This window comes from Symphalangus syndactylus, chromosome 12 (genome assembly GCF_028878055.3).
Source record: "Symphalangus syndactylus isolate Jambi chromosome 12, NHGRI_mSymSyn1-v2.1_pri, whole genome shotgun sequence".
Lineage (NCBI taxonomy): Eukaryota > Metazoa > Chordata > Mammalia > Primates > Hylobatidae > Symphalangus > Symphalangus syndactylus.
In genome coordinates this window covers 144,230,207-144,246,669 of record NC_072441.2, presented here as the reverse complement: position 1 = coordinate 144,246,669, position 16,463 = coordinate 144,230,207, and the positions used below count along the sequence as shown (strand labels likewise).

The 16,463-nt window shown below is 48.6% G+C and overlaps 1 protein-coding gene and 1 pseudogene across 7 annotated transcripts in view; both read left to right on the top strand.

The window, feature by feature from the left end:
• The window catches only part of ZNF362 (zinc finger protein 362), a 175,750-nt gene extending 159,748 nt beyond the window's left edge, over positions 1-16,002 (top strand). For all 7 annotated transcript variants that reach the window (XM_063627980.1, XM_063627979.1, XM_055254918.2 and 4 more), the window contains 3 exons: positions 11,113-11,191; positions 11,323-11,481; positions 14,438-16,002. In XM_063627980.1, the coding sequence (XP_063484050.1) occupies positions 11,113-11,191; positions 11,323-11,481; positions 14,438-14,554 (355 nt within the window). In that variant the 3' untranslated portion in view covers positions 14,555-16,002. The remainder of the gene's footprint in view (positions 1-11,112; positions 11,192-11,322; positions 11,482-14,437) is intronic.
• On the top strand, positions 15,221-16,002 carry LOC129468922 (uncharacterized; annotated as a pseudogene).
• Positions 16,003-16,463: the final 461 nt, after the last annotated feature.

The following is a 16,463-nucleotide window of genomic DNA, read 5'->3' as shown; positions in this document are numbered from 1 at the left end:
GAGAGTTAACTCTGTTAGGGGACTTTGTAAGGCCTCCAGGCCAGAATTGTGTATGTGTGTGTGTGTATGTGAGAAAATTTTATATTATTAGAGATCAGGAACGTAGAACCATCCAATTCACCTCTGCCAGATTGCGCCTATACAACGTGTAACGTGGTAGGTACCCTCTTTTTGGAGAATCTTCGTTTGTCAGTGTTTCTGGACAAGCAGAGATTGATGTCTTTTCATAACCTTAAAGGCTGAAATTCCACAAGCCATAGAGCAGTTCCAGTCCAGTTTCCTGGAGGCCCGGGGAGGCCTCCTTCCCGTTTTTGAAGTGCAGTCCGTGTTTCTTACTCTCAGGCTTGTCATGCCTAATTCAGTGAAATTTGTCTTTAAATGTGACATTTCTGGCACAGCCATGGTTACAAATTTGATTTACCCAATTATATCCTGTCAGGAAGGAGGACAGATTCTTACAGATCCTGTTTACAGAACTGATGATCGTAAAAGAAAAGGGTCTCAGAAAGGTACTTTGAAGAGTTTTTAGCAATTATTCCTGGTAGTTTTGTAGATAAGGCCAATTACATTTGTTGTTTTCAATAGAATGATTATTTGAACATTTCCTTGATGATTTATTATTTCATATCTATGTTAGGTTTTTATAGTCCCCCTCTCACCCTCACCCCCAGAATTCTGAAGAGTTAGTTGGAAGAAGGAAGAAAGCACCATTTTAGGAATATTTTATTCCAGTTTATGGAATACAGCCTCCTAAATTGAGGATTAGCGACAGTAATAAAGAAAAAAAAAAGACCTTTAGAAAATTAGAACATTAAGGGTGAAATCAGTTTCATCCAGTCCTGGGGAATAATTCCTGTTCAGAGGAACAGGTTAGTTAGCCCGCTTTCAAACTAACTAACTAACTAACTAACTAACTAACTAACCCTGGGTTAGTTAGCCCGCTTTCAAAGTTATCTACTTCTGGACCAAGGACCCTTGGAGCCCACCTTGGCCTCTGGCAGTGTCTGGTCAAGAAGAGGATGTCAATGTGGCAGCCTGTATGCATTTGTCTTTTCTAGCTCAAAGCAGAGGCCTTTAAGCAAGTGTGAGGGTAAAAATCAGACCTGTTGACTAGACCAAATGATTCTGGTTACTTAATTGTAATAATCAACAATGTCACAAGGGAGGACAATGGAGTCCTCTATTAAGGTATAAGGTATGATCAATTTTTCAGATTAAAAACATGGTACGCTGGCACGGTGGCTCACGCCTGCAATCCCAACACTTTGGGAGGCCAAGACAGGTGAATCATTTGAGGTCAAGAGTTCGACCAGCCTGGCCCACATGGTCAAACTCCGTCTCTACTAAAAGTACAAAAATTAGCCGAGTGTGGTGGTGTATGCCTGTAGTCCCATCTACTCGGGAGGCTGAGACAGGAGAATCACTTGAACCCGGGAGGCAGAGGTTGTGGTGTGCCAAGATCGTGCCACTGCACTCCAGCCTGGGTGACAGAGCAAGACACCATCTCACCAACAAAAAAAACATGTTATTGGCAGCAAGCACATTGGCCCATCTTCAGGGTCTTTTAATCCCATAAAGCGTTATCACTAATTGTTAAGGGCATTTTAAATCTAGAGACAAAATCTTTTTAAAGAAATGTCTTTGTTGATGCTTATTATGCCAGCCTCTGTGCATTAGATTAGATTTTTTTTTGGTCCATCTTAAGTGCACAAGAACATATTATATATTATACATATTATATGTTTATGTATGTATAAAATTAACCCAGGGAGGTTGAGTTTCTCTTTTTATTTGCCAACTTTCTTATGTTACAAACTTTGTAGGGCAGCTATCACTCTAGTGTTTGGCTAATTAAAAATATGGAGAATACATAGGCCGGGTGCCATGGCTCATGCCTGTAATCCCAGCACTTTGGGAGGCCAAGGTGGGTGGATCACTTGAGGTCAGGAGTTTGAGACCAGCCTGGTCAATATGGTGAAACCCTGTCTCTACTAAAAATACAAAAATTAGCCAGGTGTGGTGGCGGTGTCTCTAATTCCAGCTACTTAGGAGGCCAAGGCAGGAAATCATTTGAACCTGGGAGGCAGAGTTTGCAGTGAGCTGAGATCTCACCACTGCACTCCAGCCTGGGTGACAGAGCCAGACCCTGTCTCAAAAAACAAACAAAAAACAACAAAAAAAGAAGAATAAAAAACCCAATCATTGTAAGCATCCCTCCTTTTGTAAAGCAGGGGAGCAGATCTTTGGTGTTGCCCAGCAGCCATCTGGAAATGCCAAGAGCAATTGCATTTGCATTTGCACCTTGACAATTTTATCTTTCTGAATGGGGACCTGGATCTGAGAAAGGCGACAGCACAAAGTTGACGGAACAGGCAAGCTAATAAACACAAGAGCAAGTGATAATAATGATGAAGAATTCTGTTTTTTTTTTTTCAAGAAGTAGACTTTGTTTAAAAATATTATTTAAGAACATGACCAAAAAAAAGCAACAAAAAATTAACAGGCCTTTGAAGGAGAGGAGAGTATTTTGCCAGAATGTTCTTTGACTCAGGGATTATTCTCCATTCCTGAGGGCACAATATTTTTTTTTCCCTCTCTCTCTTTTGGACTAATTTGAGTTCATAACGGCAGGAAACCAAACAAACAACAAAAGAGGATTCTATCAACATTTGGAAGACAGTTTATAAGTCACTAGGTGCTGGCACATATAATTAAACTGATATGTCCTAACTCAGTGGCAAAGAGGCGAGTGTCCCACATGCCCAGAACTCCCAGGATTCTTTAGACAAACAAACAAACAAAGCCAAAGCTGAAGAAACAACCAGATTCCAGATTCCTTGTCCTCTGCTGTTTGACCGAGGCCCTTTCCTACTTATTTGTCCCTTGGCAGAGAACCAGGCATCAGATCATATAATTAAATCCATCTTCCCAATGTTACAGCCACTAACGAAGGGCATAAAAGAAGGTCACGTCCAAAACAGAGCCAGCCCCTGTCAAGCAATAGAGGTAGAGTTAGCAAGAGGGCAAGCAAGATCCGCCTTGGGAGTTGAGAAGGTTGTGCCTGGAAGCATGGTCGGAGTGAGGCGGTTGAGTGGCGTTGGGGCATCTTAATCGGCCCGCAGCGTGAAAGGAAGGTACAAGCAAAGCGAGGGACTTCCAAAATGTTGCACAAGTCCAGGCTTCAGAAGGATCAGCCCTCTACATAATAAACACCCCATGGATTTATAGAGAAAATAGAACATTTTCTGTTCTTGTTAGTCTGTTCATGGTAGAAAACCAGCATTGTCTCGTGCGGTTAGCGTATGTGTAAGGGTCGTCTGTACCTGCAGGTATCACAGTGTGGGAGTCAGGGGTAACATTGCTTTGGGCTTGAGGCCAGGAGTCTGAGACTGGCCTGGGCAACATGTTGAGATCCCTGTCTCTACAAAAAATTAAAAAGTTAGCTGAGTGTGGTAGCATGTGTTGTAGCTCCAGCTACTCAGGAGACTGAGGTGGGAGGATTGGTTGAACCCAGGAGGTAGAGGCTGCAGTGAGCCGAGATCTCGCCACTGCACTGCAGCCTGGGTGACAGAGATCCTATCTAAACAAACAAACAAACAACAACCAAACCATTGTTTTGGGAGGAAGTAAGTTATAGGAAATGGCTGAAAGTTTTATCTATTTGTGGAACTAGAGCTAGACAGAATGACTCTGGATTTGTCTGTTTATTCAGGGTGCAAAGTGGTTTTGTTTTTGTTTTTCTTTTCCTGGCAGGGTGATGTTATGTATATGCCTAATGATCATTGCAGCAGGGGGAAGTGTCATTTTAGTTTTTTCAAGTCTGATAATAATGCTAATAACAACAATGACAACTATTCCTTGTTAAAGAACTTCTGTGTGCCAGGTCCTGCTTAAGGTGTTTTAATATGCAAGGTGTCTATAAAATCCCTGTACAGTGTGAATTTGTTATTTCTTCATAAGAGATAATGAATTTGAAAAATGCCACAGAGGGGGAATCCTCTCAAGGAATGTTTAACTTTCATATATCTATGACCATTGTTTTAGTTAAAAAACACGACATGCCAAAAGCCATCTCACGGCTGAGAAATAAAAGCGATAATTCCTGAATCCTTAATAATTTTATTGACACATTGAATACATTTCCTCTTTGTTTTCATAAGTTGCTTAACTTAAATAGAAATTAATGTATTAAAAACTAACACTGCAAAAATATTTTACGAACACCCTTTAAATTCTTACAGTCTTTATTATCCCCATTTTAGAGAGGGGGAAACTGAGGCTGAGGGAGGCAGAGTCACCTGCCTCAGGTCACGCAGCTAAGAAGTGGCAGAAGCAAGATTCGAGTGGAGTGTACCAAGGAGCAGCCCAGTTCAGAAAGAAGGAAAGGGCTGAGGCATCAGGCTGCAGAAGAAGCACATGGGGGTGGCAGTGCCAGGCAAGAGGGCAGAGCCAGTCTTTGGAGCCCCTGGGTGGGACTGAAACAGTGGGGATGAAGGGGGGTAGTCCAGGGCCACTAGCTTCAGCTCAGCTTCCTTATGCTGCCTAAAGAGGAGTGACCACCAGCCGGGCGCGGTGGCTCATTCCTGTAATCCCAGCACTTTGGGAGGCTGAGGTGAGTGGATTACTTGAGGTCAGGAGTTCGAGACTAGCCTGGCCTTGAACCATGATGGTCTACTAAAAATACAAAGAAATTAGCTGAGCACAGTGGCATGGGCCTGTAGTCTCAGCTACTTGGGAGGCTGAGGCAGGATAATCACTGAACTGGGGAGGCGGAGGTTGCAGTGAGCTGAGATTGTGCCACTGCACTCCAGCCCCGGCGATAGAGCGAGACTCCGTCTCAAAAAAAAAAAAAAAAAAAAAGAAGAGTGACCACCTAGAGTCAGGGGTGGACTTCCCATCGCCACAGATGTAGGAGCTGGGGCCAGGTGCTCCCCTAGTGAGAAGATGCCCTACAAAGAGAGGATTCTGATGTTAGAATTGAGGGCTTAGGCTTGACTTGAAGTTCAGGGACTGAAGACGAGCTTTGTGGCTAAAAGAACAGGTAGCCTGGTCCTTCCTTATCCAACAGTTGCTCCCTGAAGCTTTTTCTGCGCCAGCCCCATGCTGGGTTCCATGCACAGGGACACAGGAGCGGGCAGAGGCAGGCCCCTGCCACTGTGACCTAGGAGGATGGCAGATGTGAAACTTCCTGGAGAGAGGGAAGTAGGAGGTGCAGGTTGGGGGGGATCATCTGGGTTGAGTACAGAGGGGTCCACAGCCCTCCCCAGTCGGAGGAAGAACGACATGAGCAAAGGCTCGAGGCCCGCTGTGGGGCTGCATCTGCGTGTGTGCTGGGGGAGGTTGGTAAGATGCTCCTCTCGGGAGGAGCACAGTGGCAGAGGAGGAGGCCTTAGAAACCAAGGCCAGAATGTGAAGGGTCTTGCAAGCTGGGGAAGGGGATATGGACTCCGTCCTGGAAAAAGAGGGAGACCGTGGAGGTTGCCAGACGGGGCTGTGACCGGGTCAGAGCCCTGCAGCTTCAGCCGTGCCGAGGCCTGGCGGGGAGAGGCTGAGGCTGAGAGTCAAGGGGGAGGCCGGGCAGTTGTTGCACTTGCATGGGAGGAGGCCAGAGGGGCGACTTGCTGGTCAAGAGGGCTTGGCTGGTTCCTGAGGAAGGAGCTGAATCCACTGGAGGACTGTCGGTCAGTCAGTCAGCAAACCCTCATGAAATACACCCAGGGCATGGAAGTCGCTGATAATGTGGAACCTATTTCTCTTGTCGATGATTGACTTCAGGGAGAAAGAACTTGATTTCCTTCATTCAGTCTGTGTCTATTTATGGAATCCCCTCTGTGCTGAGCCCATGCCAGGCGCTGGGGTGATGGTGGGGAATGAGCCCAAGGGAGTTCCTCTGAAGGAACACAGTGACCAGACATGGAGAAAATAAGTACCCGTGCAGAGACTTCTGGGAAGCCGATGTCTTTGTTGCCTGCGAGGCGGGCCGCAGGGAGCCTGACCTGGTCTAGGGGATCAGGGAAGGCTGCCCTGATGAAGGGACTTTTATGCTGAGATCAGGAGTTGGGGTTTTAGCCAGGTGTTAGCTGAGGAACAGGTGTTCCTGGTAGAGGGAACAGCTTGGATAAAGGATTGGAGGTGGGAAAGGGCTCAGTGCTGGAGGAGCTAGTGCAAGGCCACTGTGGCTGGGTTTCGAGGCAAGGGGAGAAGGGGTTGTGGTGGTGTTGTTTTTTTTTAATTAAAGTTCTAGGGTACATGTGCACAACGTGCAGGTTTGTTACATATGTATACATGTGCCATGGTGGTGTGCTGCACCCATTAACTCGTCATTTACATTAGGTATATCTCCTAATGCTATCCCTCCCGCACCCCCCACCCCACAACAGGCCCCGGTATGTGATGTTCCCCTTCCTGCGTCCAAGTGTTCTCGTTGTTCAAGTCCCACCTATGAGTGAGAACATGCGGTGTTTGGTTTTTTGTCCTTGCGATAGTTTACTGAGAATGATGGTTTCCAGCTTCATCCATGTCCCTACAAAGGACATGAACTCATCATTTTTTATGGCTGCATAGTATTCCATGGTGTATATGTGCCACATTTTCTTAATCCAATCTATCATTGTTGGACATTTGGGTTGGTTCCAAGTCTTTGCTATTGTGAATAGTGCCACAATAAACATACGTGTGCATGTGTCTTTATAGCAGCATGATTTATAATCCTTTGGGTATATACCCAGTAATGGGAAGGCTGGCTCAAATGGTATTTCTAGTTCTAGATCCCTGAGGAATCGCCACACTGACTTCCACAATGGTTGAACTAGTTTACAGTCCCACCAACAGTGTAAAAGTGTTCCTATTTCTCCACATCCTCTCCAGCACCTGTTGTTTCCTGACTTTTTAATGATCGCCATTCTAACTGGTGTGAGATGGTATCTCATTGTGGTTTTGATTTGCATTTCTCTGATGGCCAGTGATGATGAGCATTTTTTCATGTGTCTTTTGGCTGCATAGATGTCTTCTTTTGAGAAGTGTCTGTTCATATCCTTTGCCCACTTGTTGATGGGGTTGTTTTTTTTTTTCTTGTAAATTTATTTGAGTTCATGGTAGATTCTGGATATTAGCCCTTTGTCAGATGAGCAGATTGCAAAAATTTTCTCCCATTCTGTAGGTTGCCTGTTCACTCTGATGGTAGTTTCTTTAGCTGTGCAGAAGCTCTTTAGTTTAATTGGATCCCATTTGTCAATTTTGGCTTTTGTTGCCATTGCTTTTGGTGTTTTAGACATGAAGTCCTTGCCCATGCCTATGTCCTGAATGGTATTGCCTAGGTTTTCTTCTAGGGTTTTTATGGTTTTAGGTCTAACATTTAAGTCTTTAATCCATCTTGAATTAATTTTTGTATAAGGTGTAAGGAAGGGATCCAGTTTTGGCTTTCTACGTATGGCTACCCAGTTTTCCCAGCACCATTTGTTAAATAGGGAATCCTTTCCCCATTTCTTGTTTTTGTCAGGTTTGTCAAAGATCAGATAGTTGTAGATGTGTGGCATCATTTCTGAGGGCTCTGTTCTGTTCCATTGGTCTATATCTCTGTTTTGGTACCAGTACCATGCTGTTTTGGTTACTGTAGCCTTGTAGTATAGTTTGAAGTCAGGTAGCGTGATGCCTCCAGCTTCGTTCTTTTGGCTTAGGATTGACTTGGCAATGCGGGCTCTTTTTTGGTTCCATATAAACTTTAAAGTAGTTTTTTCCAGTTCTGTGAAGAAAGTCATTGGTAGCTTGATGGGGATGGCATTGAATCTGTAAATTACCTTGGGCAGTATGACGATTTTCACGATATTGATTCTTCTTATCCATGAGCATGGAATGTTCTTCCATTTGTTTGTATCCTCTTTTATTTATTTATTTATTATTGAGCAGTGGTTTGTAGTTCTCCTTGAAGAGGTTCTTCACATCCCTTGTAAGTTGGATTCCTAGGTATTTTATTCTCTTTGAAGCAATTGTGAATGGGAGTTCACTCATGATTTGGCTCTCTGTTTGTCTGTTATTGGTGTATAAGAATGCTTGTGATTTTTGCACATTGATTTTGTATCCTGAGACTTTGCTGAAGTTGCTTATCAGCTTAAGGAGACTTTGGGCTGAGACGATGGTGTTTTCTAGATACACAATCATGTCATCTGCAAACAGGGACAATTTGACTTCCTCTTTTCCTAATTGAATACCCTTTATTTCCTTCTCCTGCCTGATTGCCCTGGCGAGAACTTCCAACACTTATGTTGAATAGGAGTGGTGAGAGAGGGCACCCCTGTCTTGTGCCAGTTTTCAAAGGGAATGCTTCCAGTTTTTGCCCATTCAGTATGATATTGGCTGTGGGTTTGTCATAAATAGCTCTTATTATTTTGAGATACGTCCCATCAATACCTAATTTATTGAGAGTTTTTAGCAACAAGGGCTGTTGAATTTTGTCAAAGGCCTTTTCTGCATCTATTGAGATAATCATGTGGTTTTTGTCATTGGTTCTGTTTATATGCTGGATTACATATATTGATTTGCATATGTTGAACCAGCCTTGCCTCTGAGGGATGAAGCCCACTTGATCATGGTGGATAAGCTTTTTGATGTGTTGCTGGATTCAGTCTGCCAGTATTTTATTGAGGATTTTTGCATTGATGTTCACCAAGGATATTGGTCTGAAATTCTCTTTTTTTGTTGTGTCTCTGCCAGGCTTTGGTATCAGGACGATGCTGGCCTCATAAAATGAATTAGGGAGGATTCCCTCTTTTTCTATTGATTGGAATAGTTTCAGAAGGAATGGTACCAGCTCCTCCTTGTACCTCTGGTAGAATTCAGCTGTGAGTCTGTCTGGTCCTGGACTTGGTTGTGGGGTTTAAAACAAAGGCAATGTGAGTCCTGGGGACTCTTAAGGGTTAGGTGACGGGGAGCCTAAGTAAACGAATTCCCCAGCCCTAGAGGGAATGAGGATGGGATGAAGTGAAGATGATGCTGGCCTCAGGTGGAGTTGGTCCAGATGACCCTTAAGGTCCTTCCATTGTAGAGACAGGGTGCAGCAGCCTGGGATGGGATCCTGAAACATGTGACACCCACAAATGTGCAGGGGTGCTCAGAACTGGGTCAGCCCAGCTTCTCGCTTCTCTTGGCACAGCTATTGTGGAAGGCCAGACCCCAGGCCTTGATCCTGAGACTGGGGCCCGTCCCTGCCCTCGGGATTCCCTATCTAGCAGGGGAGGGAAGTGTGGGCGGCCTCGAGAGTCCAGTGGGGTTGGCTCTGTGGTGAGGAGTGTGCTCTGGAAGCCTGTGGGGTGAGCAGTTCGCTCAGGGGAGATTCCGCAGAGCCCCACTCGCCAACGAATCTGGAAGGATGAGCTGACATTTACTGGGCCAAAGAGCTGGGGAGGTCCCAGTGCTGAGGATGCAGACATAGCAGAGGTGTGGGGAGACTTATCAGACACGGCTGGCAGGGAAGAATCATGATCTGACCAGGACATAGGGTGCGTACGAGCAGGGAGGGGATGCTGGACCACCTGGTGAAAGCTTGAATGACATATAAGGAGTTTGGACTTTGTCAATGTTTATAATGGCAGCCAGTGGGCTTATTGGTAGCAGGGAGTGTTTCTTACTCAACCCTGTGTCCCTAAGTCTAACACCGGGCCTGGCCAGAGGGGCTTTAGTTTCTTTGATGAGTTTGTTGATGGGCTGATGGCAAACCCAGTCAGTGAGAGGGGCTGGGGCCTTGGAAGGAAGGAGTGGACACCCTTTTGATAAAATCTGGATATTCCCCTCCACTTTTGTTCCTCAACAAATTAGGCAAACAAGGTTCAGGCCCAGCTGGCATTTCATTGCCCACCTGCTTGGTACAGTGGATTTGCCCAAACAGATGCTTGAAGACACGCCCAGGGAGTTGGTGCAAAGGCATGAGTGTGGAAAGCAGGGAAGGCCACTACTAGTGCATGCCAGGCTGCTGAGCTCCATTTGTGGACATCATCGCCCAGTCCACAGCTCCATCCTCAGCTGGGCTGTTGGGCAGGTACAAGGTCATCAGCCCCCAAGTCACTGCCCCAATGTCACCTTCCCCATGAGGCCCTTATCCCCGTTTAAAACTGTACCCCTCCTTCCCGTCACTCATGGTCTCCCCATCTTGTTGTTTTTCCCACAGAACATACTGCCTTCTACATGTGATTTACTTGTTTATTTCACGCTTGTTGCTTATTTCCTCCAGGCAGTAGCTTTTGTCTGTTTTGTTCATGATATATTCCAAATACCTAGCACAGCGCCTGGGGCATGGGCACCCACTGTAATGAGTGTGAATGAATGAGTAACGATAACTGGCAAACGTCGAGTGCTTACTTTGTACCAACACCAGGCTAAGCCCTTTACATGCATTATCTGATGTTATCTTCACAAAGGCTGATGAGGTAGGGGCTGTCATTTTATACCCATTTTGCAGATGAGGAAACTGATGCTCAGTGGTTTGTCCAAGGTCACCCAGCTGGTAAATAGCCAGGATGAGAAGCCAGGAGTGGCAGGGACAGAAGGAGCTCTCAGGAAGGACACAGAGGGGCTGAGCTTCAGGGCCATGCTGTCCCACATTCTCCCATTTACTGCGGTGACCATGTAGCTGTCAAGGACATGTGCCTGACATGGGGTAGCGACAGGAAATAAGTGTCCGGGGCCAATTAGAGGCAGATGTCTCCTTCTTCTTAGGGAAGGAGGCTGGGTGGGCAGGGAAGGTCCTGACAAAGCTGTGCATCTGTGTTCTTTGCAATGTGTGGTCTGTAGTGTGGGGTTTTTGAAAGAGAGGGGCAGCCAAATCAGGCCCCCTCCGAGGCCTGCACTGGGTTGCTGCAAGGGCTCTGGTGGTGGGCTGGGGACAGCAGGGACCTGTGGGAAGTGGGAGGCTCTGGTCAGACTGGCAGTGGAGGCCAAAGGAGGAAGCAAGAGCCATGGCCGTGGAAGTCCCCAGCTCTCGCCTGGGCTCACTCTTGGTCCTTGGGGAGCATGGGCAGGGTAGGGACCGAGAGGCTTAGGGGCCAGAGTAAGGACTTGGGGACTGGAGCAGTCTTGGGGTGTGTGTCAGGGACTTCGACCTTACTGGGCTGCCCATTACAGAATCCACACAGGCGACAGACCCTACAAGTGCCCACATCCTGGCTGCGAGAAGGCTTTCACTCAGCTCTCCAACCTCCAGGTGAGTGCCTGCCTGCCTCCCGCCCACCAGCTGCTCTGGTGCCCCCCCACCAACCTCTACAAGGGAGCATAGGAAAGGGGTGGGGCGAGGGAGCCCTGTTCCTCTCCTGACCCCCTGCTGTGCCCCCACAGTCTCACCAGCGCCAGCACAACAAGGACAAGCCCTACAAGTGTCCCAACTGCTACCGGGCCTATTCGGACTCCGCTTCCTTGCAGATCCACCTCTCGGCCCACGCCATCAAGCACGCCAAGGCCTACTGCTGCAGCATGTGTGGGCGGGCCTACACCTCGGTGAGTGCCGGTTGGCCTGCGCCCTGCCCCGGGAGAGCTACTTCCTCTTCCAGGCCTCAGCTGCTTCCCCATCTTCAGATCTGTGTCGACTCTTCCCATTTTCCAGACAAAGAAATTGAGACCTAGAGAAGGGAAGTGACACCCTGAGATCACAGGGAAGGGTAGAACCAGGGCTTTTGCTTCCACTTCTGGTTTCAGCTACCCCAGGCCAAGCCCCTAGCCTCCTGCTCACCTTTAGCCTGAGACTCCGAGGCCCTGGAGTACTCACAGCAGTGGCAGGAGGCTTTTCACCTGCTCTGCAGAGCTACAGAGAGAAGGGCCTTCTTGTCACCCAGGAAGCTGCAACCCCCATCATGGCCACAAGGTGGCGCAGTGACGTGGCCCATAGCCACCTTCATCTCAGGAAAGGCCTGAGCAGCCCGGAAAGCTCAGAGCATTCAGCTCCTGTCCCTGGATGGGAATTTCCCCAAACGACGGCCTTTTGGCACCCAGAAATACCATTCACCCCCAGGCGAATCGCTTGAGTGTGTGCTTCTGGTTGATCTAATATTCTAGTTAACCAGACCCCATATCCCCAACATAGAGGTCACTGAGTCTCAGTTTCCTCGTCTGTCAAATGGATGAACTCGCAGGGCTGTTGGCTGGCAGAATGGTGCCAAATCAACCTGAGCTAGTACCATTATTTATTCACTCAGTCTTTACTCAACACTTCTGCCTGGTGTTCGGGCATTGGGATGAGCCAGACAGATCTATTTTTTGCCCCTAGGGAAGTTAAGAACTGTTGAAGACAAGTATTAAACAAGTACACACGTAACTGTTTGATGGGAAATTGTGTAGCTGCTGTAAAGCAGAGACTCGCGGCCCTAGTCCAGATGGACATTTGGGCCGGACCTTTCCACTGTGGGTGCTGGCCTGCGCGTGGCAGGGCTCTGAGCAGCATTCCAGGCCTCCACCCACTAGATGCCAGTAGCAACCCCTCCCCAAGTGGTGACAGCCAAAAAATGTCTTCAGGGAGGACACAGAGGGGCTGAGCTGCAGGACCATGCTGTCCTGCATTCTGGAGTCCTGCATCCTGGGGGACAGCATGGCCCTGAAGCTCTGCCCCTCTCTGTGTCCTCCCTGGGAGCTCCTTCTGTCCCTGCCACTCCTGGGTTCTCATCCTGGCTCTTTGTCAGAGGACAGAATCTGCAGGGAAAAGGGCTTCAAAGGGGTGAGCAGGGGCCCCCGCTTGGCCAGCTGATCTCGAGTCAGTCCCTGCCTCTCTCCAAGGCTCAAGTTTTCCATAACCTACACCATCAACCAATCCTGCCTCATCCATACTCCTATTTTTTGAAGTACAATCCAGACATCATACTATTTCTAAAAATTTCACTTTATCTCTCTAACGATAAAGACTCCTTTTTTGAGCATATCCACAATACCTTTGGAATACCAAAAAGTAACCAAAGTCCTTATCAACATCAAATACTCAAATACTCATTCAGCACTGACATTTTCATTTGTGTCATGAATGCCATGATTTGGTGTATTTACATTATTCCTTTTTTTTTGTTTTTTGAAATGGAGTCTTGCTCTGTCACCCAGGCTGGAGTGCAGTGGTGCAGTCTCAGCTCACTGCAACATCCGCCTCCTAGATTCAAGCGATTCTCCTGCCTCAGCCTCCCGAGTAGCTGGGAATACAGGCATGTGCCACCACGCCTGGCTAATGTTTTTGTATTTTTAGTAGAGACGGGGTTTCACCATGTTGGCCAGGCTGGTCTCGAACTCCTGACCTCAGGTGATCCGCCTGCCTCGGTCTCCCAAAATGCTGGGATTATAGGCATGAGCCACTGTGCCCAGCCTACATTATTCTTTTTAGATCAAGATCCAAATAAGATTCCTACATCGTAGTGGCTCAGTATATCTTTTAATCTCTAGGTCCCCTTACCCCCTTTTTTTCTTTGTTATTTATTCACTGAAGAATAGTTTCCTAGCTAGGAATTTGCATGTTGCTTCCCTCTGGTATTGGATAGCATGCTGCTGCCACCTTTGAGGGCTTCCTTTGCTGGATTCTGAGCATATTGAGGTCTGAAGTCAAGGAGTGGCAGGTGGGCGTACCGCTTCTGCTTCTGGCAAAGGCAGTTGGAGGGATGTGGCTTAGTGTGAGGGCTTCTGGGCCTGCAGTGAGCCCTAGGTCACAACCTCACCTACCCAGTCCTGGTGCCTCAGGTCAGATCCGGCAGAGCCAGTGGAGGACATGATAGTACCCACCTGTAGTCCCAGCTACTTGGAGGGCTGAGGTGGGAGAATTGCTTGAGCCCAGGAGGTTGAGGCTGCAGTGAGCTGTGATTGTGCCACAGCATTCCAGCCTGGGCGACACAGTGAGACCTTAAGAAAAGGAAGGAAAGGAAATGTAGAGACTAGGGCAGGAGGGGACCCTTCAACCCTTACTCCATGCTAAGGGCTTGATCTTTGTCACCATAGCAACCTGTTGAGGTTGTTCCTCCCCTGTGCCTGCTTACAGAGGAGGAAACTGAGGCTCAGAGAGACAAGATGACTTGTCCAAGTTCTCACCACTAAGAAACGGCAGAGCTAGGCTCAGACCTGGTGCTGCTGCCTCACTGTCACTGGGATCACCAGCCAGATGCAGGCACAGTGCTTCACCTGACAGACAGGGTTGAGGTTCAGCCAGTATACCCAGCTACACCCAGGTGGCAAGGGGCTGGGGGCCTGGCCCTGGGGGGGCCACAGGTGGGCACTGCTGAGGGGTGAGCTCTCCAGCCAGCACCCATACTGGTAGCAGTGCAGTGTCTCTAGAACCAATGGCTGACGCCCATCTGACCCTGCGAAGCGGTGGCTGTCCTCCACCCTCTGAACCGCCTACCAAGAGCCCTCCGGTGGCTGCTGGTGGGAACTGCAGGCTCTTCTCCCTCCCTTGCTGGTGGTTCCCGGTTCTGAATCTCAGCCCTGCCCACAGGAGACCTACCTGATGAAGCACATGTCCAAACACACGGTGGTGGAGCACCTGGTGAGCCATCACTCGCCCCAGAGGACGGAGTCCCCCGGCATCCCGGTGCGAATCTCTCTCATCTGAGCCCACTGGAGGCGCCACCCCACCCGGCCCACTGGCAGACACAGACCCAGGCAGCACCAGGCCCCAGCTCCCTCCGGGGGCCCTCCAGGAACCACCAAGCTCTCTCACGACCTTCCCAATCTTCCAGAAGGCTTGGTCCGCAGAAGCCCTGCCTGGTCCAGTCGGGGGCGGCCAGGCCAACTGCAAGATTCTGGACTGTTTTGGTGGCATCCAAAGACGATCTCAGAGCACTTTGAACCTCTCTGTTGAGTTTTCTTTTTGTTCCCCACCCTTCACTTGCTTCACTGTTTTTTTTTTTTTTTTCGTTTTTTTAAGTTTGTTTTGGAAATAACAGAAAAGATATTTATTGGCCAGGAAGTTGGTGCTGCTAAGACCGAGAAATTTAAAGAATCGGACAGATGGACGCAGAGAACCAGAGGGCAATGTGGGACCTTCTCTTGCCATGGCCTCAGGTCTTGAGGGAAGGCTCGGGCCTGGGTTTCTGGACTGCAAAAGGGACCTCCAGGTGGGAGGGACAGGAAGCAGCCGGAGTGAGCCCTTCGCCCCTGAGTGCCTGGCTCGCGCCTCTCGAGCTGTGCCCCGGGCATCACTGAGCAGAGGGGTGCGGTAGCTTCAGGAGGCGGAAACAAGAGGGGCAGGAGATCCACAGGACCAAAGGGTGCAGTGATGGGCTGGGTGGTGGGCCCAGGGAAATGGGGTGGGGATGGGCTGGGTAAGACCTGGCCCTCCCCTGCTGCCCTGAAGACCACCCCAGTCTACCTCGGTGCTGGCCAGGAAACCTTTCGGCTACCTCTCCCACCATCCCAGACTGTGGGCAGGGGGATGGGGAGGGAGTGGGCCTGGGGCTGGGACCTCCCTCCAGAATTTCCTCCAGATGGGGGCAGTGCCCAGGGAGGGGTTATTTGTCTTCCCTGCCATGGAATGGGAATCCCCAGCCGAGGCCCTAGGCCCCTCAGCAGGGAAGGGATCCTCGGGGAGGCAGGTCCCAGGAGCAGACCCTGCCCCCAGCCCCCACAGACACACCCCAATCTGAAAGCCATGCGTGTCGGTGTATATAGGAACCATGTACAGAGCCCGGAGAAGCCCCCTACATCCCCCCGGGAAAAAAAAGAAAACTAGACAGAAACTCATCTATATATTCTGTATCTGGAGTTCCGTTTTGAATATTAACTGTGTTATTTTTATACACTTTTTAAGCCTTAACTCGCCATTGATTTACCAGTTTAACGTTTCCTGGGGTTTCTTTTCCTGTGGGGTTCTCTGCCCCCACCCCCGGCCCTTTGTTTGACTTGCGTCGTCTGATACTCAGTATTGTAGCTTTTTGTCCGCATGTTACTCCCTGTAAATACGCTGTTATACATACTGTTAACACCCCTTTGCTTTTTCTATGGGACCTCCAGGCCACCATATTTAGAACTAGTTACCTTATTAAAAAAGAAAAAACAGTCTGTTGGCTTCTCAGTCTGCATCTTGGAGGCAGGGAGGTGAGGGCAGGTGCCCCTCAGACACTTCAGGAAGGTAGTTTGCATTCTATTTAAAAAAGGGGGTGGGGAGCAAATGAAAATCAAATGTGGGGGGAAGACACTAAAGGGGGCAAGAAACAAAGGAATTACAAACTCTCTGCTCTTTGTATTTCTCTGTTGTGAAGAATAAACTGTACCTGCACCCGGGTGGCGGTGGTGTTTGCTGTGCTCTGTGCGAGGGCAGGGCTGGGGGGCACCTATCCATTGCTCCTCTCCCCTTCCCTGCCCCCCAGACTTGGAGAAGGAAGAAAGTGGCCTCTCACTGTGGGCTGGCCTCACTCCAGGTGCTGAACTGAGTGCTTTATGTTGATTGCCTCACAGCTTCCTAAGTGGGCAGTAAACCAAGGGAGGCTCTTTGCTAAGGATCATGCTGCAGTATAGTGGCA